The sequence below is a fragment of the Fukomys damarensis genome, unplaced genomic scaffold (assembly GCF_012274545.1).
Source record: "Fukomys damarensis isolate Sample0158 unplaced genomic scaffold, DMR_v1.0_HiC HiC_scaffold_15, whole genome shotgun sequence".
NCBI lineage: Eukaryota > Metazoa > Chordata > Mammalia > Rodentia > Bathyergidae > Fukomys > Fukomys damarensis.
This window is the reverse complement of record NW_022900927.1, coordinates 51436957-51462929: the sequence shown is the minus strand read 5'-3', so window position 1 is coordinate 51462929 and position 25973 is coordinate 51436957. Positions and strand designations below refer to the sequence as shown.

Here is a 25973-nt window from a genome sequence, read left to right as displayed (position 1 = left end):
ACTGGCTAGGATTTTTTTCTGCATCTTTTGAGGTGGGTCATTTTATTTTTAAATATTTCTTTATAAGTAAATTACTTTGATTTTTTTTTCTAATGTAAAAATAATCTCTCATTCCTGAAATAAATTCAACTTTGTCATAATTCTTTCCTCACACAGTGATTGATTTGGTAGGTTAATATTTTAGATATATTTAATTTGTATCTGTTAATAACTATAGCAATATATTTTAATTTTAGGATATATTAGGATTAGATTTTCATAAATATTATTCATTTTTTATGGTATGAAAATGTCATATTAATTTTTTTATGTATTCACAGATTAATCCAAAGCTTGAGGTAATTGATTTGCAGATTTCTTCTCCTCCTGTTGTAGACATCTTTTCTTTTGATTCTACCACAGTAAGTTTTTTTTTAACATCCGGGTGGTATTTAATTACTTGGCACCATCTATTTCCTTGAAAAGTGTGTGAGGAAAAGGAGAAAATGTGCGCTAAAGTAGTACTTTAACATACATAGAAAGACCTTGTACAGCCATATTTGTAATACATCTACACAACCACAAGGCGGAGCAGCGCCAATTTCTGAAACAAGTTTTCACTTGGAAGTGCTAGGAGCTCCGGCTAATCTGGACCCTCTGCCTGGTCTAATGAGGCGCCACCCACGTGACATTCCGCGTGCTGCTGCAGGACGTGTTTCCTGCTTTTTGTCTTCCGGAGATGTCAACTTCTAGACTTCTGCTTAGAAACTATAGGAATAGCAGTCATCTGTTTCCCTTTGTTAATGTCTTGATGGGTTGACCAGAGATTAAGAAATATTTCTGATGCTTATAATTTTGTTTATAAAACTTGGTGTTCAAAGGCTGAAAGTTTTAGCCTTCAATTTAGAAGTTTACTTAATCTTTTCAAGTTCTTGCCATGGCCAGTCATGCTGCCGGGTGCAAAGCTGGTTGTAAAAACAAATGGGAAGAACAGTGTGGCCTTTAGAGACACTGCAGTCCTCGTGTCCTTTCAGTTAAATAGTTTGGGTAAGTTTTTAATAACATTACAAACTCTAATTGATCTCAAAAACAGTATTTACTGTAGAATTCTGTGATGGACTAATCCATCGTGAGTCTATGTTATCCTGGAAAATACTCTAATTGTTAAGGGTCCTGTCAGAGTTAATCCTACAGCAAAGAAAGCTCCTTCATCTCAGGAGGTGTTTGAGTGGCAAAAACAAAATGCCAAGTGTGTTTCATTTCCAGGGACCCATGAATGTAGTCTCAGCACTGGGCAAACTGAAGCAGGAGAATCACGAGTTCAAGCCCAGCCTGGGCAACTTAGTGATTTTGTTGTAGTCAGCAGGATTTGGCAAGCGAATACGTTAAGTTTTTTTTTTTTTTTTTTTGGTACCAGGGATCGAACTTGGGTCCTTGTGGTTGTGAGGCAGGCGGCCGCACCACTGAGCTAAATCCCCGGCTCATGGTTATTTTATGATAATTACCCGAAGAGTCAAATGCAAGGCGTACAAGAGATTAACCACACACTAGAGGCCCAACACATTCAGCTGAGGCCCTAGACCCCAGCAGCGTCCCACACCAGTCCAGCTGAGGCTTAGAGTCCGAGGCCACGTCCCGCTCCAGTCCAGCCAGGGGCCTGGAGCCCACGGCAGTGCCTCCTGCTCGTGCATATGGAGGATCTGCACCTGGAAGGCTAAAGGCCGGTGGGGGAAGCCGGGAAACCCGTGGTCATGAGAGGAAGGGTCTGTGCCGCCAGGCTGAGGGGTCACAGTGGAGTCGGGAGCCGACGCTCACGGCAAAGAGCGCAGCTCCGCTGATGAAAGCTGACGCCATTCCCAGTGAAAGCGCAGTTCCGAGCTCTTCCTCCAACCAGAGCAACATAGTTCCCGTCAGGAGAACCATCTGCAGAAAGCGTCTCCTAGAAAATCAGCAGGCCTGGACCTTCCGCTCCAGTGCTCTTTTTATGGCTATTGGTAAACTCAGTCTTCAGGTGGATCCTCCACGCCCAGACCACGCTGATTCAGTTCAGCTGGGCGTTGCGCGTTGACTATTAGTCAACCCACTACAGATTTAGTGAGACCCTGTCTCAAAATTTTTTTAAAAAAATGTAATCAAGAGGCTCATTGTCCAAGGAAGACTCTCTCGTAACAGCACCCAAGCCACACTGTGGTCTTCTTTACCAGCGTTTTTGCATTAATGCTGCACTGAATGAAAAGCTGAAGCCGAGCATGATGGCACACACATGCAACCTTCGCATTGCGGGAGCACAAGGCAGGAGAACTTTCATAGTGGGCCCAGCCTGCACAATTTAGCAATGAGACTCTCTCAAAAATGATAAATAAATAAGTAGATAGGCTGGGGGTATAGCTCAGTGTAAAGGTCCTGAGCCCTAGTAATTCAGAATTAATTAGATATCTAAAACTGGCCACAGTACTTGATTTAGAAGTAGGTCTGCAGTGCATATGTTCGGTGAATTACTCAAAATGCAGCCACTGAAATGTACAAATCCTACTGAGTTGGGGATTTTGCCTAGTAGAGAAAGGAAACAAAAGACCTGTCACATGTTGTGAGGGAATCAGTAGACTAAATTTGAGTGTTTCCTGATTATTGAGTAATTCCTGAAAGAGGATCTCTACAGGGCTTTTTTTTTATCTTTTGAGACATGTTCTCCCTTTTAGTACTAATCCTCTGCCAGTCTTTGTGATCTGAAGAATTCTCATATTCTTCATAGAGAGTGTTAGGGAGTTGGGCATAACTGCCACTTAGCAAGGGACCAGGTGTCTTTTGACTAACCCGGATGTGCCAGCATCAGCTAGTCTGCATTTTAGGACTTTAACTCGAGGAATATGGTTATGTGAGAATTTAAGGTGACAATTATGTGTGGTGAACATTCAACAAGTTTAGCTGTTGTGTTAGAAAACAGAATAAGTTTGAGAAATATAGTTATCCACAGAAGGCCTAATATTAGGTTGAATTATATGAAATTGTCATTTTCTAACAGAAACAAGTCTAATGTCAGTCACTTTATGTGGTTCCACTAGATAACTTTAAGTTAACGTTAAGATAACTTTAAGTTTAGTTAAGTTGAGTTGCATACTTGCTGCTGTATAAAATAAAGCAAGCTAACAAGAAACACAGGAAACTGAAGTTTGTTTACTGTAAGTAGTTTTGGGATTAGATTAATGAAGTCCCATCCAGGTAGATTCTTTTTTTTTTTTAATTGAATTTATTGGTACATTCTAGGTAGACAGTACAGTTACATTCATTACTGGGATCTTGTACCTTTACCTGACAGGTCTTGGTTCTCATTTTTCCCCTTGTCCCCACCCTCCCTTCACCCTCCCCTCCCCTCACCCCTTCAAACACTTTAATTCCAGTTTTACATTTTCTCATATCTTTTTCCTTTTCCCTTATTCCCCTTTCCCTATCCTTCTCACAGTCCCTACACCTTTCACCTCAGCCCACAAAGAATGGCTGCTATCAAGAAATCAAACAATAACAAATGTTGGCAGGGTTGTGGGGAGAAAGGAACCCTTCTCCATTGTTGGTGGGAGTGCAGACTGGTGCAACCACTGTGGAAATCAATATGGAGATACCTCAAAGAGCTGGGACTAGAGGTTCCATTTGACCCAGCCATCCCTCCGCTGGGTATCTTTCCAAAAGAATTGAAAGAATCATATCACAGTGATATATGCACACCCATGTTTATAGCAGCACAGTTTGTAATAGCTAGAACTTGGAAACAGCCCATTTGCCCATCAGTTGGAAACTGGATAAAGAAGATGTGGGTTTTTTTTATAAAATGGAATATTACTCAGCCATAAAGAATGAGAAAGTAGATTCATTCGTAGGTAAATGGGTACAGTTTGAGGATATACTCCTAAGTGAAATAAATAAGTCACACATATGCAAATACAGAATAGCTTCTCTGGTGTGAAAAACTAAAATAGCACTCAAGATCCTAACGGGACAGGTAGATTCTTTTATAATCAATCAGTACCATGACTGCTTGCCTCCAGCATGGTTTTTACCAGTGCATTCTGAAGATGCAGATGCTAATAAAGCCCTTTGAGTTTTATAGAGCATCTGTAAAGGGCTCTTCAAGGTTTTCATTGTATGTATCTTTCCTTTAGATGCAAGATAGATCATTGACTAGAAAGCTTGTGAGATTAATTTTTAACTGTTTGCTTTCCCATTGTTTCCTAATCTGTGGTCTCTACATTGACTGTTTTCCTTCTGCTTCTGGCTGACAAATCAGACTTGACCATAAAAGAGATTTGTTTCTACTTTGGTGTGAATATTTACTTTCACTAAATATTTTTGTTGTGAATGTTTCATGTGATTTTGATGTAAAAGCCCAGATAAATTTTGGAAAGAACAACAAAGAGCAGTTTTAATGACAGTTTTGCTATTAGGGTTACTGTTTCTTTTGGGAGTTTGTTTTTCTTTTAACAGACTGGAAAAACTATACCTTAGAAGCTCATTCATCAAGGTTGGACATAAAAGATTACTCTGCAAACCCTAATTTGTCAAATATTACAGAAGAATAAAAACAGTTTATATATGGTGCAAGAAATAGTTGGCTTCTCTTTCTGCTCTCATTTGGATTATATTCAGGATGATTTTGAGACCTAAATTTACTATATCTTATCTATGCTCATGTCTTATCAACCTGCCTTTTAAACTTGATTTAAAAACTTTCCGTGAGCCGGGCGTGGTGGTGCACAGAAATCCCAGCACTCGGGAGGCTGAGGCAGGAGGATCGCTGTGAGTTCCAGACCAGCCTGGGCTACGTAGTGAGTTCCAGGTCAGTCTCAACTACATGGTAAGACCCTGTCTCAAAAAAATAAAAATAAAATAAAACTTTCTGTGAAAGGATATATTGGCTATAATATAGATATAGTTTAAAATTACTAATCTTCTCAAGTGCCTGAAACCTTATTTTGATTAAGTAACTTATTACATGCCATACTAATTTTGTAAAGATTATCAATTTCAAGATTCCATTTGAGCCTTTCAGTGTTTTCATTAATTGAGTTGGAATCAGACCAAGGTTCTGTCACCTAGCCTAGGGCAGGCTAGGGATGTAGCTCAGTGGTAGAGTGAGTCTCTGGGTTCAGTCCCTAGCATCCCCCCCCAAAACAAAACACTTCGTATTAGCATTGATGTGTAGTGTGGCTACGAGGGGTGTTTCTAACCTCTTCTCCACTCCCATTCCCAAAGGGATATGTGTGTGTGTGTGTGTGTGTGTGTGTGTGTCCCCATATAGATATAGATATAGATATAGATATAGATATATGGGATATGTGTGTGTAAGTTTTGTGCTTTATTATAATCAAAAACTATTTCAAAATTCTCTGGGACTATTAAACTTTACCTTTAGATAAATTATATTCTTAGGTTTTGATGTATTTTATTTATTATTGTTTTCCTACAACTGAGCAAAATCCAGTTGATAATCCTGCTATTGTTCGTTTGATGCTCCAAACATGAATCCTTCTCAGAGAGGTGACACAGTGTCCTCATCTTTATCCTGGCAACTATGTAGAGTATTAATGTCTGTCGCTTTCTTTAAATTAGGGGCAGTTATTCAGGTCAAATTATTTTTTAAATAAACTGAGAACAAATAATTACATTATAGGAAAACAAATCTAAGGACAGGGAGTCTTTTGTTACTCCAGCCATCCGAGTACAGCCTTGTGCATGAAGGTATCCGGTGAAAGGCTAAGGGGGTGTCTGGGCGATGCCTAGCTTCCAGAAACACCCTCGGCTGGCAGAAACCCACATAAGGAACAAGTACAGATTGACTGGGGACACTTCTGCCAACTGTACAGGACTACAGTTGAAAGGTTGTTAATGAGAGTATTCAAAAAGTTAATTAAGAACCTCTCTATGAGAAAGTCTGATGAGAACTCTGACAGAAACGGGCATAATTTCGATAAGATGCTTCCAGAAAGGAAAAGCAAAGTATAAATAGATGCCTCTGAAGAAACTGAAAATAACATACCATGACAATACAGGTGCACCGTCTAGTTTGGGGCATCTTTACATTGCATAACTCAGCAAATGGCAAATGGGTAGAGGCTGGGAACACACTCTTATACACACGCGTCTCCCAGTAAAGGTTTGTTAAATAACTGCTCTGCCAGTCACGAATCACATGTTGGGAAAAAATGAACAAAAGAACATCGGCCCCTGAGAAGCCTGTATTCCACTTTCTAGTCAGGGAAATGGGCAGTTTACAGATTAAAAAAATAAACTTGGTAGTATAGTGAAGCAAAAAACACAAAGGTAAAAAAACACTGAAGATTCAGATTGCTACCCCTGTTTTTTTCTGGGCTCCTGTCACATGGAGAGCGAGAAGCAATTTAAATATGTTCAGGGACCATTTTCATCTCCAGAATTAAGGATTATTTTGATGTTACATCATTGCCTTTTCTCTTTTACTTTCCTTTTTAGTTTTATTTTAGGATTCCCTATTTTTAATGTTCATACAGAGATTTCTTTAACTGAAATACCGAATAGTTTCTTTGGTTTGAAAAACTATAATAGTACACAGGATCCTAATGAGACAATTAATAATGTGAAATAGGAAGTAAAGGGCTAAAGGTGTAAGGAAAGTGGGAAGGGTGGGGGAAAGGTAATAAGGGAGAGGAAAAATATATGAGAAACAAAAAATGGAAATAAAGTGTTTGTAAATGGGGAGGGGAGGAGGGGGTGAAGGGAGGGCAGGGACAAGGGGAAAAATGAGAATCAAGACCTATTATGTAAAGGTACAGGATCCCAATGATGAATGTAACTGTATTATATACCTAGATTGTACCAATAACCTCAATATAAAAAAAAAAAGCACTGAAGATGGAAGGAAAGAGAATAAGAGGCTGTAGTTTTAGATAATGGGTGTGGTGACCCAGAGTCGCGTGAAGGGTGACATTTGAATAAAAAACTGTAAGGATGAAGGGAGCAAGTCAAGTGGCCACCTAGGAAGGACCCCCCAGGGGAACAGGAGCAGAGATAACAGTCCCGATCTAGGGTGACAAAGGAGCCACCAGAGGGTTTTCTTCCGAGGACAGACATGATTTGACTTAGGCCTTAAGAGGTTCGTTCACTCCGCTGCAGTGTGAAAACAGGCTGGGGGGGGGAGCCTAATTAGATTGCTAATGAAATAATCAGCCTTAAGGCCTTACTGCTTGACCCAGGGCGAGGCAGGAGAGAAGGTGCTAAGTGATCATTGTAGATTTATTTTGAAGGCAGAGCCGAGAGGATTTCCTGACAGGTTGAATGTCAGCTGTGGGATTCCCTATCTCCTTTCCCCAGGGACAGTAAGGTGTATCCCTGAATAATCTAATGGCAGCTGAGAATATCTTCTGGCTCTGCCAGTTTGGGCAGAGGAACTGCTGAAAGGAAAAGAATCATGGTTTTCCTCTCGTCTTAGGTTGTAGGATCAGGAAAAGCGATCGGCTAAATCGGTACAAGAGATAACTCTGCCATTTCTGTAAGTGTACTCCTTCCTAAATGTCATTTAGATTTGCAATTTTCAGCAAAGTGCATTGGTTTTCTTTTGGAAAGAATTTTGTATTCACCTATTTTAAGAAGAGAAAGATCAATTGGCTTTCACGGAGACTGTCACATGTTCTATGCTACCTGAAAAATATTAATGTATTGACAGACCCAAAGAGTAGACTTGCAGAAACAGAAAGAATGCCTCTGTGGCTGTTGTGGCAACAGTGCATCCTGGTTACCAGACAACATTGCGTAACTAGTTCAGAGTTATTTCAGTTCTAACTGCTTATATAAGCAAAGATTTGGAAAGACTTACTTGAAAGAACACAGCGTATGCAAACTTAAATGTCTCAAAACTAAAATTTTTAACTTTCAAAGTATAAAATGGCATATGCAATTGATTGTCCCCAATTCCCCCTTTACTTTTCTAGAAAAGTTGATAAAAACCATGTTGCCCAAACCTCCTGCTTCCTCTTCTTTTGTATGCTGACTTTCCTGCGGTGCAGAGTCTGCTAGCTGGGGTAGGTGAGGCGCTTTAGAGTCTTTAAGCTTTGCAGCAGCTAATAAGGCTGCATCCGACTTGTAAGTGTCGCATATAACTTCTGAAAGGAGGTGTTTGTGACTGTGGCTGTTTCCTAACCTTAGGAAAGAGCCATGCTGATGGTGTCTTCCAGCACTGGCTCAGGGGTTCACCTTTGTCGTCCTCCCCCCTGCTGTGAGGGTTTGGGAGGAAATGCTCTCCGGCCTTGGTCAGATCCAGGCCACCCCGGGCCAGGGGACTCCCTAGCTGCTGTTTCCCTCAATTTAAAGACTCTTCTTTCCTTAAGAGACTGTCGTTGGTCTTAACTTCAGATGGTAGTGAATTCCAAGGTGCTTAGCAGGGGTAGAAGATGAATTCTTCCTAACAGTCAACAAATATTCTAAAAGCACCCTCTCTAAAATTGTAAGATGAGAAGTAATTAAATTGTCAAAGGCATTTTAAAAGTTAAGAAATATAATAAGTAAATGGGGGTGATATTTTTACAGCTCTCCTGCCATGTAGAGATTGAAAATATGTTTTATATATATGAATGTATTTTTCCACTACAATCTTTAAAATAGAAAGAGGAGAGCAAATATTAAGATGGGAAAGAGACAATTTCCAAGTCCAATTTTTGCTTTTGAAGCATTTTATGACCCATAGGTTATACAGATTAGTAACAGTTGTGATTTTGAGGCTTTTTTTTTTATGGGCTTCAAGAATGTGAAAAAAATACAAACTTAACTACTAAAACGTTTAGTCTTAAAGGAACATAGCACCTTTGTTTAAAGACAGAGGTCTGGAGAGAGACCTATAAAATTCACCAAGTTGGTGTCCTTTGAAAAAGAGATTATAATAGAGTAAGTCAGAGATTTTTTTTTAATTTCTCCTTAATAAAAATCGCAGAAATAACAAAGTCCCAAGTATTTGATCAAGATATACGGAAAATTTGACTAATTTGAGTTTCTTTCCCTTTGGGTTTCAAAGTCACAGGGAAGGAGAGCTTAATGAATTTACCAAAAACTTTATGCTAATTAAATATTTATAAATTGTCCTAGTTTAATAATAATTTATGCAGTGAAATTGGTCCTTGTTCCTGCTGATTGACATGATTTTTAAGACTTCAATGTTTCATACAACATGTGTTCATGGGGAAAAAAAAGATTTTATAAAACACGCTATTCGGGAGCCCAACAGAGTGTATACTTTTTAGGGTTTCCTTTAGAAAATTAGCACATTTCTGGGAACTGGAGGTGTTGAAGTTCCAAGTATTATATCCCCAGTTTCCTGAGATACTGTGTGTCTAAACTGTGACCCCTAACTGCCACAGGCATCCTGATAGCCAGGGCCAGGGAAACCGAGCTGCAACCCCAGTTCCCACAGCTGAGACAGGCGTGCTGCAAATGCGCAGCAGCTCTCAGCCCACACGTCCACTAATAACTGGTTCCTTCCTCTTCCTGCGGAAGAGCAACATCCTCTGGGATGAGAAGAAACGCGTGCGCCCTGAGGAATGCGAGAACAGCAGTGAGCTTTTCACACAGGAAATCACTGGGGCAGTAGTACTCTGCACGGCGCTGTCTCCTGGACTGTCAGCTGGAAGATGTTCCTCCTGAGGAGGACAGTTCACTGGGAGCTAAATGCCATTCGGGCGGCTGTTGGAGAGTCAGGGAGAGCGGTGAATTTAGCTTTCAGCTGGCCTCTGTATCTCTACCTGTGTGCTTCTGAGTTATTTGGCGCTGCTTAGAGAGTAAAGCTAATTGGCCCTGCCCCTTTCTCAAGACCCTTGACAGTGCATTATTGGGTGGAAGTAGTCAGCGAGTCTGCTAAACTCTTTGCTTTTTGAAGTCAAGGTATGTAAAATATCTCAGGATTTTGGAGAGCATGTAAACCTCATAATCTTGGTAACTAGCTGTTAAGGTCCAGTGCAGGTTCTTGCCTAGTTCTGTCCCTTTCCATTTCCTTGCTTTTACTTTCTGAGGCAGTGAGATACTAGTAGAGGACTTGTTCTGTGTACAAGGCTATACTTCCTCAAGCACAGGTAAAACTGTGTAGTGTTGCTCTTAACTCATCAACCCCTTCAGTTAAATTTCAGATTGACTTGAGTCAACTTTTATAATTGACCAGTGCTTGAAGATAATTTGAATAACTGGCTTTTCCTAATTCCTACAGTATTATGTTTTTCTTTTTGCTTGAGGTAGTGACGGTCATTCTAAAACTGAGATTTTATAGCACATGCACTTTTTAAACTGTTTTCCAAATCACTACAGTGTTTATGGTGACAAAATTCTTTCACTTCTCCCATATTTATTTGGAGTATTTTGCTAAAGCACATAAGAGCTATTTGTTTATTTTAAGTTGAAGAGGAGATAGAAAAGGAATGCGAAGCATTTCCTCCTCTTTTTCAGAATGTCTTTTTAATGAACATTCATTCCTCTTTTCTCCTTATGAACAAACCATTCAACTCAGCAACAGCCCTCCAAGAGTCTAGTTGTTTTTTGTTTGTTTGGTTGGTTGGTTTTGGTGTTTTGAGACAGGGTCTCACTATGTAGTTGAGACTGACCTGGAACTTTTGGTGTTTTGAGACAGGGTCTCACTATGTAGTTGAGACTGACCTGGAACTCACTGTGTATCCCAGGCTGGTCTGGAACTCACAGCGATCCTCCTGCCTCAGCCTCCGGAGTGCTGGGATTACAACCATGAGCCACCATGCCCACCCAGCTAAGAGTCTAGTTTCTAATCATCCAACCCCTTTCCTTTTCTTTCTAGACCTAGTGAGGTATATAGTTGTTTCAGGAATCTAGGATCACTTCTTACCTCAGTGCACTCCACTTGAGTCCTCCCTTTAACTCTCCCAGACTTGTAAAACACTTCCAGCGATTCCCTGTAGTAAATTCTCTCTGTTAAAATAATTGCTGTCATTTTAGCTTTCCTGCTGGATCTTGAATGTTCCATGGTAAATCATTCTAAAGAAATATAAAATATACACATAAAGATTTCTGTTCAAGTAGGTAGTATTTTTTGGGCAGGGTACTGGGGATCGAACTCAGGTCCTTTCATTTTCAAGGCAGACAGCAGAACCACTGAGGTAAATCCCCAGCCCTGGCACTTTAAAAAACAACAAAAAGGAACATATGCCAAATGTCTCTGAATAAGCTATTAGTTAAATACGAGTACAGTAAATGAACAGGTAGAATATTCAGTAGTCATTTATGTTTAATAATAAATAAATACAATGTGACTGTGCATTTGATCCCAGCCCAGTGGAAATTTGCTGTATAGAACATTATTAAAACAACTGGGAAATGTTGAATGTATACTGAATTTTAGATATTAATTATATGTCTTGGTTTTCATAGTACATAGGAAAATGGTCTTATCCTTTGGGCACATCCACTGTAGTAATTGAGATAAAGGGGAGTGGTGCCTGCAGCTTCTCTCAAAAGAGTCAGAAAAAAACAACTTTCTTAGATGCATGGATAAATGGCAGAAGCGGCAAAATTGGTCACTCCAGGTGAGGGCTATATGAGACCCTTTTATTCTTGCAACTTCTTTCTAAGTTTGAAATGATTTCAGAACAAAAAGTTTTTTAAAACAAAAATTATGCTTTTCTGTATCATAAGAAAAATTTGCATATATATAAAAATACATAACAAGCAATATGATTCTAATTTTGTAAATGAAGGAAATGTGTGTATACATTCAACAGAATTCCTTGTAAGGATTTCTTGTCTTTTTTTTTGAGAAGAGATCTCACTATGTAGCCCAGGCTGGCCTCAAACTCACACAATCCTCCTGCTTCAGCCTCCTGAGTGCTGGGATTAGAGGCTGCACTAGAATGCCTGGCATCCAAGGCCTTGTCTTCCCTCAAGGGTCAGAGTCCCTGATGTGCCAGGGCCACTGGCCGGCTCTCTTGCACTGAAATACCAGGCCTCAGGAGCTGCTGCTGGAAAGAGCCTGGTGGGTACAGCACACAGACAGCACACACCCCGGCCTTTAGTCTGCCTCCTGCCTTCCATTGTCAGAGCCTGACAGAGTCAACTGACAAGAGGAAACAGTTCTGGGATAGGCAGCTTCTCAGCAGGTCTGCAGGGAAAGCTTCTTATGAGGAAAATGATGGATATTGTCCAGATTTGGAGTTGTGATTAAGAAGCTGAAAGTGATGGGAATAAAGAAATATCCAGGGTAAGAAAAGATAGCTCAGATAGGGAAAATTCTCCCCTTGATTCTAGATGGGATTGTCACGGTCAAAGCAAGACACACACACCCTCCCTCCCGTAGTCCACTGCGGAGGTGGTGAAAAACTCCAAGGACAGCCACCCTGTGCCTTTGCCCCATGTGTTGGGGAAGATCCACCACCAAAGGGTGACATTTGCCAAAATAAACGGGCTTACAGTTTTTGGGGAAAAAAAAATACCGAAAACCATAGTTAGTAGAGCCCCAATCTCTGGACCACAACAGAGTTCTGAAAAATGGATCTGGAACCAAGGGACACATTCTATACAAGAGATACTGGGTTTAAGGATAAGAACTCTTTTTTTAAAAAAAAAAAATTTGTAAACAAATTTTCACTCTAGAATATACATACCAATATTGATTCCCACTAATATATAGAGTTCCTATTTTCTATACTTAAATTGTATTAGGTATATTTATTTTTAATCACAATATTTTAAACATGTTAAGTTTTATAAGCAAGAAATATCAAACTAATTTCTCCCCCACTCAATATTGAACCCAGGCCCTTCCCCCTGACTGCATTCCCAACCCTTTTTATTTAGAGACAGGGTCTCACTAAATCGCCTAGGTCCATGCTGGGCTTCAGCTTTCAGTCATCCCACCTTCAACCTCCCAGATTGCTGAGATGATAGGTGTGTGTCACCATGGCTGGCTGTTAATTTCTTTTTCTTTTTAGTGATTTAGAAACTTTTCTCCTTGTCCTATTATTTTGTTTGTTTAAGCCATTTTAATTCAAAAGCCCTTTGCCATATGTTACAAAAATATTTTCCTTGTCATTTCCCCTTGAATTTTTGTTGTGTTTTAGGTGTTTGTTTGTTTTGTTTTTAGACAGGGTCTTGCTATGTAGTTCAGGCTGACCTTGAATTCACTGTGTAGACCAGCTGGCCTCAAACTCATAGTGACCTTTCTGCCTCTGCCTCCCTCCCACGTGCTGTCCCCTTGAATTTTATTTCTGATCAGTGATAGGGTTCACTTCATTATTTGAAAACTATTGTTTTTATTTTATGATTTGTTTGGATTCTATGCAAAGAAAATCCCTCCGCAAACCCAATATGTCATTAGCTATTTTTAAGGTTTTATTTTTTAACAATAAAGTCTTAAATTCCAAGTATATTAACATAGTTTTGAGTACAAAGTTATATTTAGCAATGTGCTCTGAATTCATATTGTTTATTTCCTCTTTGATTGTAATTCATTAAATATTACATTCTCTTCAGAGATTTTTCTCTTCTTGTTAATGTTTTCTTTCGTTTGCGGGGGTACCAGGGATCTAACTCAGGACCTTGCACTTGCCAGGCAGGCACTGTGCCTCTGAGCTTACATCCCTAGCCCTTTCTTGTTTTGTTCTTATTTATTCTTATGCTTTGTTAACTATAGAATATTTCTTAAAATACAGTGAAGTTTTTTTTCCTTCAAAATTTTTGGGGGTATTCTTACCCTTTATCTATATGAACTTCACATTGATTTCACTTGGTCCCCCCAAACTCCCCTTGAAGTGTGGATTGGTTTTCCATGAGACTTAAAATTGGAGGAGAATTGCCATTCACCACCTTGAGTTGCTCATCTAGGAATGCAGCAGTACAGCTAAGTATTTTAGACCTTCCCTGAATCAGCTTTAGGAGCACTCTCATTACATTCCTGTGGTTCCCATAAAAATAACCAGTTTTTTTAAGGTACTGTTTAGCATTTTAACTCCTTATTTACGCATGCACATATATTCTCATTCCACAACTTAGTCTTGGAGAGGTTCCACTACTTGTCCAGGGTCACAAAATCAGGAAGTGAGCCACAAAGCGAGGCCTAGACTGGACTAAACTAGGCCCAGCTCCCCAGAGTTCAGAGACCCATATCACACGCCCTGTCACTCTGAATCCTGGTTTCAGTGTAGTGATCACAGAGGCCTGATATCCCTGTCTCTGGTTGAAAAAGCAAAGACGAAAAGGGTGAGTGTTGAGGACTCCAGAGTAAGAGTCTGTTGGGAAACTGTTGGTAGAGCTTTAATCATTAATTGTGGTGGCTACATTGATATCTTGCATTTTACCTCTTCCCACTTGCTAAGTTCCATACTTTGGTGAGCACAGATCCTTGACTTAGGGGCACAATCGCCACAAAAAGAACTATGTTTAAGAGGCACTGTCTCTTACTGATTGTCCCAAAGGTATGCGGCCTGGTATGCTCCTTACAGACTGTTCAAGCCCAGCTCCGGGTCGGGGGGGTGTAGCTGCCTGCTCTGAGCATTGTTTGAGCTCTCATATCTTTATTTGAGTCAGAGTGATAGGTTAAGCTCTCTTATTAGGCTTTGATGTTACTGTTCTTCTATTGCTAGGTCCTCACCCCTGCCCAGGACTATTTTTTTCTTTTTTGTTTGTTCATTTTTAAAAGAGGATGCTCTTTGTGGCAGAAATTGTGTGTGCAGTTTCCTTTGGTGGTGTTATTGCTGTTAGTTCTTGTGGGTGCCGGTACAGTTTCCTATGTGAAGCAGATGAGAATATTTACAGCAGATTTGGTTAGAGTGATTTTTTTATGCAGTGCATCCTAATTTCCATTGACCTTTTTTTTGGGGGGGGTACTGGGTCCTTGCTCTTTCGAAGCAGGCAGTGGAACCACTGAGCTAAATCCCCAGCCTCCATTGACTTTTAAACAGAGCTCTTAATAAATATCTTCAGCTTACTGGGTTAGAAATCTTGTGAGAAAGACTTAAAAGCATGCCCAAGCCTTCTACAGTTTTGGCATTTTTGTTTGAACAAGCATGAACTATTTGACAAGCATGAACCATTTGCACAATCTGGGGTACGTCTTCCAATCTTTCTCTCTCTTGCTGTTATTATTCCTCAGCTCATAATTGGCGTAGTTTCAGAGCTCTGGGCTTGGTGTTCACAGCTTCTCAACTCAGATCACATCTCTTTACTGACCGTGTAATCCGGGTCTCTATAGGATGTGTTATACTTTGTTGTCATAGGTGCGACTTTCAAGGAAATTTTATAGTTCACTTGGACATTTCCATCTGAAGCTTCAGGTTCAATAAAATGAACTCATACCCTCCTTTGTCCATTCTCTAAGGTTGATATTATGTATATAAACTTATTGTAAATGACATTTAGTGTCAGACAAAGTATGGTGCAGGTAGTGGCTGCCATTTATTGATCACTCACTCTGTGATGTCCACTGTGCTGATCATTTCATGAACAATTTGTGTGATGATTTCCAGCTTTTATAGATAAAGAAGCTAAGCTTTGTGAGTATCTTCCCTCGAGGTTTTACTGCTAGAGAATGGAACGGGCAGCATTGTACATTTACACTTTTGCCTGTGTTATTTCTTCCAGTCCACTCAGCCTAGTTTTAACTCCTTTTGGCTCTAAGTGAAGAACAATGTTTTACTAATATTCTGAATTCAGAAATTGCGTGTTAGGGATAGGAATGAAATAAATCTTCTGGATGATATGTAATTCTTATTTTAAACAGACCATTAAGTTCACCACCATTAAGATAAAGCAAACACAATTGTATGCTTTCAAAAATCAGTTGAAATTTGAAAAAACTGACTAAAAAATGTACTCTTTTAGATTTGTGCTTTTAGAAAATTCTACTTTTTCTGCAATTTAGTACATAAAAGTCAATAAAAGGACTAAGCAAAGTCAAGATGTTAATGGTATTTTTAATGGTAATTTTTAAATTACCTTGTTCTTTTTCTGGAATTAATTTATATAGTGTTATATGAACTATACTGTAATAAATACTTAGCTGTTTTACATTTTGAGCATTAATCTATCAAGGAGTCATAGCCTCTGTCCCTCAACCTGGGAAAAGCAATTTCTCTGATGTGTAATTCAGTGACATAAGAAAGTTGAAGCATCTGAGATTGTCTAAAAGTGCTTTATTGTGATTGACAGATTTACCAAACAGAATTGAGAAAAGAAGTTTTAATTTCAAAATAAATTATTACTCATCATAAATGTACTTAAAACTTTTAGTGAGCAAAGTTTTCTCTAAGATACTATTAATATTTAATTATGATCTTTTTATTTTTGCCACTAAGTGGTGGAGCTGTTTTATGCATTTATTAGTCAAAAGAAGTGACATTGACAGGACTGTATTATACCCCAAACTATGAACATTTTAATGAATACGTTTTGCTTATTTTTAGTGTTTGCCTTAGACTCTAACCCAAGCAGTTCTCTTAGCAACAGTGCCATTGCTTCTTCCTGTCATGTGTTCTGTGCAAGTAAGCTCTTTTATTACATTCCCCACTACGGCTTATTCCATGCAAAGGCTCTAGGTGTTCTGTCCACTGACTTACATAATTTTATCTACAGTGTTTTTAGTCCATTTTCCCTAAATTTAAGGAAAAATAAATTTTATATAAAATTTAGGAAATTGAAGCCATGATTTTTTTGTTTCGTGGAAAGAATTTCCTCCTGCCTCCATCCTCCCCTGAGCTGTTCTTTACGTAAGGGGCAGGGGAACCTGGATCTGGCCACACTGAGTAGCATCTGCTGCTTCTCCTCTGCTTTTTACATGCCTGGCAGAGGAGAACTTGGAGGACTGTAGTCTGCACAGAGAGAGGAGGGCCAGCCAGCTGGTGAGAGCAGAAAGGCTCAACTCCTCTTCTGGCCCTTGCAGACCGCAAAGGGATGGATCTCAGTAAAAAGATAAAATTGCCCAGAGTGCTAACCAAAGAAGAGATGCTTTACTACAGGAACGGCTCAAAGCAGTGAAGCTTGTGGTGTCAGCACCATAAAGGAAATGACTCAGCCTAAGTCAGGCGATGGTTCAGTGGTCATTGTTCATTTTACAAAAAACAAGCGTGCCAAGCACTGGGTTGCAGCAGGAGTTGGGCAGCTATGCATGGTTAGTGGTAAACAGAAGCCACGACTGGAGAATTAGGAGAGTTTCAACTACGTGGTATAAAGAGACAATAGGGGAGCACAGACCAGTCACCAAGTGCATTTGGCAGCTGAGATCTAAAACCTTTCTGCTGCAGTGGTGGAGTTTGCAAGAGCATCACCTGGGAACTTACTAGAATGCAGATCCTGAAATCCCATCCTAGGCCTAACCAGTCAGATCTTTCATTTTATTTAACAAGGTCCTCAGGTGATTCCTGCATCTTCAAGTGTGAGAAATGCTAATCTAAACTTCAATAGGAGTTGAAGAGAGAGGGCTGGGAGTGCTGGGAAGTTCGAAGAGAGGGCATTTTGTGCAAAGGCTGTCCTGCTTGGTATGGGGCCTGGGGCCTGAGGATGGAGTAGAGCAGGGTGTCCCTGTGAGCCTTTCCTGCAGAGGAAGCAATAGACCAGGCGTGCAGGCCTCTGTGTGTGTGTGTGTGTGTGCGTGCGCGCGCGTGCGTGCGTGCATGTGTGTGCGCAGCACTAGGTCTGAACCCAGGGCCTTCATGCTGAGCTACATCCCCACTCCTTTTCTCTTTAAAATTGTGAGAAAAGATCTCACTTGTGATTCTTCTGCCTCAGCCTTCCAGAGTTCTGGGAGTATAGGCATGCACCACACCTTTTTCCCATTTTGTCCTTTGCAGATTTCAGTTCATTTGGGTTACACATTAGTAATACAATTGGTAAAATCTGTAATGAGTACGGGGAGAAAGGGTGTTGTCAAGCATAATTCCTGAATTTCAAGCTTATACATTGATGTGCCATTCATTAAGGTAGGGATTTCCTAAATGGGCCAAGTTTTCAATTACCAGTTCCATTATGGACTTTTGAGTTTGAGGTCTCTTTTAAACATCCAAGAGTACATGGCAGATTTCCAACAAACAGTGTACACATATCTGGAGATAAAAGGAAAGATCTAGAGTGTAAATGAGAATATATGAATATTGTACATATGGTAATTGAACCACCAGGCTTAAATGAGATTGTCTGAGAGTACAAACTGAAAACAGTGTTTAGCAATACAAATGATTTGTCTTCACAGATAAAGTTACCCTGACCTGTATCACATATAGTGTACATGCACCGATATGTACACTGTACCTATAAATATGTACAGCTACCATTGTCAACTAAAAGGAGTATGTTAATTTCAGAAAAATGTAAAGATATAGGACTGGGCCTTGAGGAATTTCAATAAAGTGATCTGATAAAAGAATTTAATCCTGTAAAGGAGACAGGGGAGGCCCGGGAAGAAACAGGGAAACCAGAGATTGTGGCAGTGTGGCAGCCAAGGGAGGAGGAGCTTTTCTAGACATGGTAAAAATATGGCTGAAACTCAAGAGAAAGATCAAAAGATGTTTGGTGAATTTAGTAGAAACTATTAGTAACCTTTTGAAGAGATGTTATGATGGTGTGATGCAGATATGCACCAGGATAAAGTGGGTAAAGAGGGAGTGGAGAAAGAAGGGGTGTGAGTGAAAGAGTCAGCTAGAATAGAATTGTTCTTTTATTTAGTACATTTGTTGAGTACCTGTTATAACATATTAAAGAATGGGCACAAAGGAGAGACTGAGTCTAGGAATAGTGATACATGCCTAAATTGCTTTGAGAGTAATTAGTGGAGTAGTTAAATAGATTGTGTGGTGTGTTTGCATGTGTGGCTGCATGGGGGTGGGTGTGCATGCATGAGCCCTGGAGAATTAGGGTGCAGGTCAGAAAAGTATATCGGAAAGTGTCCTAGAAATCACTCATACATAAGCTGATCCTTTTAAGAATTTGGCTGGTAATATGGGGAACAGGATAGAGTTTAGGAAGTGCAAAGGTAAGAAGGCTTCCGAGGGGAATGAATTCTGAGAATGGGACATGTCCTGTTGGCCACTCGGTGGAGAGGTGAGAATGAATTGTGAATACCGTAAATGTCCTTTGAAGATATCTGGTGAGAATTTAAGGGAAACCTGTGGAGGCCTCCAAGCCAGGAGAGGGAAAGTGGGATTCAAGTTTAAGAACAGTTACTCTAGAGGCCAGGGATATAGCTCGGTGGCATCGCATCTGCCCAGCAAGTGCAAGGTCCTAAGTTCAATCCCCAGTACTAGGAGGAAAAAAACAAAAACAAAAAAAGAACAATTGCTCTAGTGAAATGGAAGGGCTGAAGGGAAGGTGAGACTGGAGATGGTGATCGTGGAGGCAATTGAAGAAGCAATCCAGAGAGAACGTAGGGAATGAGGAACAGGAGACTGACTTGGGAGTTACAGAAGAGAAAGTCCCTAAGTTCTGTTTACTAAAGGGACGGAGGTGGAGAGGGCAGAGTCTAGGAGAGCTCCCAAGTGTGGAGCTGGTGCCGGATAACAGGAAGGAACCTGGCTTGGGTGTGGCGCATCCAGTCTAGAAATACAGAATTGAGAATATTTAACTGATCAATCAAGCCACAAGGTCCAAAAGAGTGAACCCTAAATCATGGTTCCATAGTAAACGTGGTACAGATTATGATAAACAGATCAATCATTTGCATTACCTGCATCTCATTCATTCGGAAGGATTATCAGACAGCATTTATTTTAACAATATTGGTTATCTGGTAAATTCTGCAACTTAAATATGAAATAGAAAAAACTCATTTTGTTTAATAGCTGTGCACAGTAAACATGTTGTCCTGGTATCATGAGTTCACTTTAAGAACTTCCTGCTTACTCATCTGTGTGTGTGTTTACAAGTGTGCAAAAGTGTGAGTGAAGATAAATTGTCATGATTCCATAATTTTCAAGTTCGTATTTCTTGACTAATGACATCTGTGAAAGTATCCTTTGAGTTTTATATCAGTATTTAAATGTTAGTTTTCAGTGCTATTTTTCCCCATGGTGATTAAGAAAAAGTATTTTTTATAAGCAGAGTCATTATTTTTATTGTTTTTTGGTCTCTGAATTTCTTTTACTAGCAAAATAAGGGAGGAAAATACCCACAGCCTTTTATACACAAAAATGTATGGCGGTAAGATATGATATCTCTATCGAACAGCGTAGTATTACCATAACATCTTGTGTTCAGTTATTTATGATAAAGTATTTGTCACACTACTCTACTCATAAGCCATTTAAGAATGCTATTCTTAGCTGGGCGTGGTGGTGCACACCTGTAATCCCAGGACTCAGGAGGCTGAGGCAGGAAAATAGTGAGCTCCATAGTAAATTCAAGGCCAGCCTGAACTACATAGACCTTGTCTCAGAAAAAAACAGAAAAAAGAAAAGAAAAGAAAAAAGCTATTCCTTCCAGAGACTTTTATGCCATAGTTTTGGAGATATGTCCAGTTGTATATAATATTTTTTTTTATTTATTTACTTTTTGGTACCGGGGATTGAACTTGGGACCTTGTGCTTGCGAGGCAGACAGCAGAACCACGGAGCTAAATCCCCAGCCCAGTTATATATGATCTTTAATCTTCATTAAAAGATTAGGCATTTGCAGTGAAGTTCCTAGATCTAATTGCTTGATTTTAGATTGGTTTCCTGTGTTGTTAGTAAATCATTTTTCATGCACTAACATGATGGGGCCAAAAGTTTTAAATATCAGAATTTTGCCTGCTGGGTATTTTTTAATTTTAAAAGATATGATATACATTTTTCAGTCAGTAGTATAAAAGTGGGGACCTGTTTTTTTTCTTAATGGGGGATTGAACAGTGATTTTTACTTTAAATTCATCGTATACTTTATTCATTTATGTCTTTGTTAAAATTCATTTAGTATGGCTCATTTGTTTATTTATTGAACTCCAACTTGCCTTTAGAGAGTTTAACATTAAAATTGAGAAACTGGACATGTGGATAGGAAAGAGGAAATTATTTGGAATATAGTAAATATTTTTAAATCAAAACATTTCATGAGTGACTCTTGCATACCTTACACAAGATGTACCGGTCAGCTGTGTGAATGAAGCTAAGCTCTGGCTTCTGCCTGCTAGGAGGATACAGTTTAGAGCTCAGTGACGAAGAAGAGGACATTGTATGATACTGATGATGGCAGGTAATGTAATACGAACTCTAGATAGACTCTTTACCTTCAGTCTTTTTTTTTTTCCTCATTGAGTTTACTGGTATATTTTCGATATACAGCAGTTACATTCATCATTGGGATCTTGCACCTTTACATGACAGGTCTTTGTTCTCATTTTTTCCTTTATCCCTGCCCTCCCTTCATTCTTTACCTTCAGTCTTTTTTTTTTTCCTCATTGAGTTTACTGGTATATTTTCGATATACAGCACAGTTACATTCATCATTGGGATCTTGCACCTCTACATGACAGGTCTTTGTTCTCATTTTTTCCCTTTATCCCTGCCCTCCCTTCACCCCCTCCTCCCTTTCCTATTTACAAATAGTTTATTTCCATTTTTTCATTTTCTCATGTTTTTTTTGCTTTCCCTTTATTTCCTTTTGCTACCCTTCCCACTTCCCCTTCAGTCTTAAAGCAGCCATATGCTGTAGCCCAGTGTTATCTCCATTTCACAGATAAGGAAGGTTTAAAGAGCACGTACAGTTAATGCAGAGGAGTGAGGATAAAAACAGCCTGGGACAACCCACTGGGGACCCCTCCTGTCTCCTTACTCTCCATTTCTAGTCTTCATTCCTATTCCCCATGCAATTTTCATAAACAAAGTGAAGTCTGCATAGTTTCGTGTCCCATTTATGTAACCACCATATTACATAATATCATAGATAATTATGTGATATCACAAATAGGGATGCAAGCAAAATTCATAATTGCCTTAAGACGCAAAACTGAATTATTAAGAGATGTTGGGGGGCAGATTGCATCTATTTAGACACAATGAGAAAAGACTATTGTTTTGCAAATGCAAGTTAAAACCAATGAATATAATACATGCTTTGTATACAAGTCTACATAGGAGGCTTTCACTCCCTGGTTTTTAAATTATTTAATGAATAATAAATAGAAGAATAAGTCTTAATACCTAGCTATGAATAAACATTACTGGTATTCTATGAACCCATAGTTATTATTAATCCTACTAGAATATTCACATTATGCTGAATAACGAATAGAATATATAAATATAATATTTGTCCTTTAAAAGATAATCTCTATAGCTTGCCAGGTTTTGAATGTATCTGTTAAATGAATGAATTCCTGCCCTAAAATTGCTTCTTCACAGTTTTAAACACAGTAAGGAAGCTGAACCCTTATGCAAATGACCAAAAACATGATTTACTTTCTCTGTATAATTTTTAAAACTTATCTCTTGACTTTTAACACATAGCTGATTTCTGTTGAATTTGGCACTTCCAAAGTTTTCAGGAACAAAAAAAATAAGACCTGTAAGAAAGGCTGAGGAATAGTATCATTTAACTCAGAATAAGGAAGCCTGGCAAATATTTTTTCAAAAATGTATTCTTAAGTCATACTTCTGACTTTGTGATAATTTTATATATCATAAAGTGAGGATGATTATTCAAGGACATAGTTTGAACTGTTCATTTGGTTGACTCTCCATATACAGTGCATTGTTGGGATACAAAAGTGGTGGTGGTTGTCGTGTGTGTGCTTTGCAGCACATGTATTAAAATTGAAATGATACAGAGAATTCTAGAGTAACCTCTGTGTTAGGATAAACATGAAATTTAAAAAGGGGTCGATATTTTTTTTAAATACTCTGTAGATAGGTTCAATGCTGTAAAGATTTCATTTCTTTTCAAGTTTACAAATTTGAGACAATCTGAATTTGAGCCGAGTAAGACTGTAATGAAACTTAAAAGTTAATTATAAAGGTTATATAGAGAAAGGGCCAAAAATAATCAGATAATTATGTGAGGAGTGAAGACTCCTTAAGGTCTAAGCATGGTATAATTACAGGGAGAAACAAAGAATTCATGATGGAAAGTATAAACACCAGTGTGGATAGTCACCATGTGAAAAACTTGGCTTTGTCTCTCTGTGAAGATGAGTAATCACTAGTGCACTGTCCACATGCTGCTGGGGAAATCAATGAGCTGAAAAAAAATACAGTTATCGTCAGTTAACCACAATCACTACCAGATGGGTTAAAGATTTAATGTGAAAGCAATACTTGAAAGTCTCTAAAAGAAAACAGAAGAATATATTATGTATTCTTGGTAGGTAAGGATTTCCTTAATATAAATAAAATGTTCAATTCATAAAGGAAATGTTTGGTACATTTGGTTGCATTACAAATAATTTTTGGAAATCAGGAAAACTCACAGAGTAAAAGTGAAGAAAACCACAGAATAGGAAATGTATCGTACATATAAAGAACCAAGTACCAATATCCAGAATAAATATTAAATATAAATTTAAAAAAAGAAGAAATAGACCAATTAAAAAGTCGGTAAAGGATTTAAATAGGCTATGAATAGACATCCCTTAATATACATATAAAATATGCTCAGGTTATCAGTAATCACAGAAATAGACAAATTAAAGCCATGAGGTATGGCTTTCTGCCTATAATTTTGGCAAAATCTAGTGTGTCTACTAACAATCCAGGATTGGTGGCCTTGTGGCTAAAAGAGAGACTTCTGCTAGTAAAAAGTAAGCTGATTCTACCATTTTGAACAGCATCTGGCTCCAAACTTAATTATTCCACTGTGGAGAAAAATCTCATACTTGTGTCCAGGAATGCTCACTGAGGCAGTCACTGCTACATAACAGTAGGTGTAGATAAATTGGGGAGTAGTCAGTGGAAAACTATTTGGCGGTACAAATAAGGGAACTAAATTACATGTAGCACTGTGGACAAATCTAACAGTACTGGTTCATAGAAAATAAATACCAGTTAATAGAAAAATACTACTTTGTGTAAAGTGCTAATACATGCAAAAACAATATGATTGCTTAGGAATGTCTGCATATGTAATACAAGTAAAGAGATATGACTTGGGGAATGATACACACTGTAGTCGGCATGGTGGTGTCCGTTAAGGGGGAACGGAAAGAATATAGATCAGAGAGGGGTACGCTTTACTTCTTAAGGTAGAGGAAGAAGCCTGCTTTGTTACTTTATACCTTTCTGTTGGATTTCTAAAAGCATGCTTGGAGCTTTTGAAAAATCAGTTATCTATTAATAAGAAGACAACGATTGCTGACTCTAGCGTGGCAGTGAGGTTGCCTTTCTTACTCGTGTTAATTCCATTTGATTGCTGTTTTGCATTTAGAAAAGGGACAGTGTTTTGAAAGATGAGTAGATGGCTTTTCTATTCCTTTGGAGGGGCAGGGGGCAGGGGAGGAGCCTTATAGTTCAGGTTGGCCCTGAACTAACTGTGTAGCCCAGGCTGGCCTCAAACTCACAGTGATCCTCCTGCCTCAGCCTCCTGAGTGCTGGACTACAGGTGTGTACACCGCCCTGAACCTTTAGATGGCTTTGTGTGTGTGTGTGTGTGTGTGTGTGTGTGTGTGCCAGGGATTGAATTCGGGTCCTTGCACTTGCGAACCACTGAGCTATATCCCTCCCTGGCCCTAGATAGATTTTTTGAGACATGAAGTATGTAAAGCTAAACCAAATAAGGCTTCCCAAGTCAAACCCCTAGTTTTTCCAAGAAGTAATACCTACTTAAATATAAATTATCACTTTTTTTGTTTTGTTTTGTTTTTTGAGACAGGGTCTCACTATGTAGTTGAGACTGACCTGGAACTCACTATGTAACCCAGGCTGGTCTGGAACTCACAGCGATCCTCCTGCCTCAGCCTCCTGAGTGCTGGGATAACAGACGTGCGCCACCATGCCCAGCTAAATTATCACTTTTAAAATGTCATTTTATAATTAGAGTTTAGATTCTCACACACATGCACACAGAGACCTTTGTATTCTTATTTATTTACTTACTTATTTATTATAGTGCTGGGGCTCAAACCCAGGGCCTCATGCATGCTAGGCCAGCCCTCTACCACTAACCCTAAGTCCCACAAACCCTTTTCAAACAGAGTGAAGGGTGACTATTTTTGCCCTAGTCATTTCACATGCTATATAATAACTCTTGTTGAATGCTATGTAAAACAGATAAAAAGGATCACTGTCTAACGGTGATTGCCCTTTGAGGTACAATAATAAGGTTGACAAAAGAAGTAATGGCTGTTTATTTTCCCTTCTGAATTTACAGGAAGTTTTGTGGTGTGATATTTGCCCAGAATATTGAAACTAACCCGTACCTGCAGCCACTTTAGTTCCAGACTAACTCAGAAAAAAGCGCTCCGTCTGTGTCACTGCCTGTTCCTCTCTGTCCTCCATACTCATAGTCAGTACTTTCATCGTTAAGGTTTGTCTGGTATACGGAAGGACATCAGGAGATAGATCTTCCTGTCAAGAACTAATAACTTGGGTTTTCTTAATCATATGATAAGTAAAAGTAGGAGGGCATTTTTGTATATTTGTCCTAGTTGTATGCTACCTATTCATGACTTCAGAATTAACATGTTTTTATAGAAATGAGAATAAAGATTAAAGACAATATTAGTAGTAAATTTGTGGCTTTAGCTGCCTTTTTCAAGGGGACCAAATTAATCATTTGGATATTCTTATCGGTAGCCCTGTTGGGGTATGTTTTTCAAGTCTTCTACTAAAAATGAAATTTCAGCTGGGCATGGTGTGCATACCTATAAACCCAGCACTCTAGAGTTTGACTCCAGCCTGGGCTGCTTAGTGAGTTCAAGGCCAACCCAAGCCACATAGTGAGACTCTGTCTCAAATAACAACAACAAAAAAAATTTTTAAGGAATTTTAAATTTGGAAATATGCTTTAAAGAAAAAATCAAACCCTCTATAAAACCTTATATGCAAAGCTTGAAGGCATTTTTTAATTTGTGTTTGAGA

At 39.0% G+C, this 25973-nt stretch overlaps 1 protein-coding gene and 1 non-coding gene across 7 annotated transcripts in view; both read left to right on the top strand.

The window, feature by feature from the left end:
• The window catches only part of Poc1b (POC1 centriolar protein B), an 86614-nt gene that overhangs the window by 29954 nt on the left and 30687 nt on the right, over positions 1–25973 (top strand). For all 6 annotated transcript variants that reach the window (XR_778199.3, XR_778201.2, XR_002025011.2 and 3 more), the window contains exon 8: positions 321–401. Coding sequence is in view for 1 of the 6 variants with exons in the window: in XM_010613315.3 (XP_010611617.1) it covers positions 321–401 (81 nt within the window). In the remaining 5 variants the exon portion in view is untranslated. The remainder of the gene's footprint in view (positions 1–320; positions 402–25973) is intronic.
• On the top strand, positions 22691–22792 carry LOC117286188. The gene has a single exon (XR_004517335.1). It is a non-coding gene; the product is annotated as a U6 spliceosomal RNA (small nuclear RNA).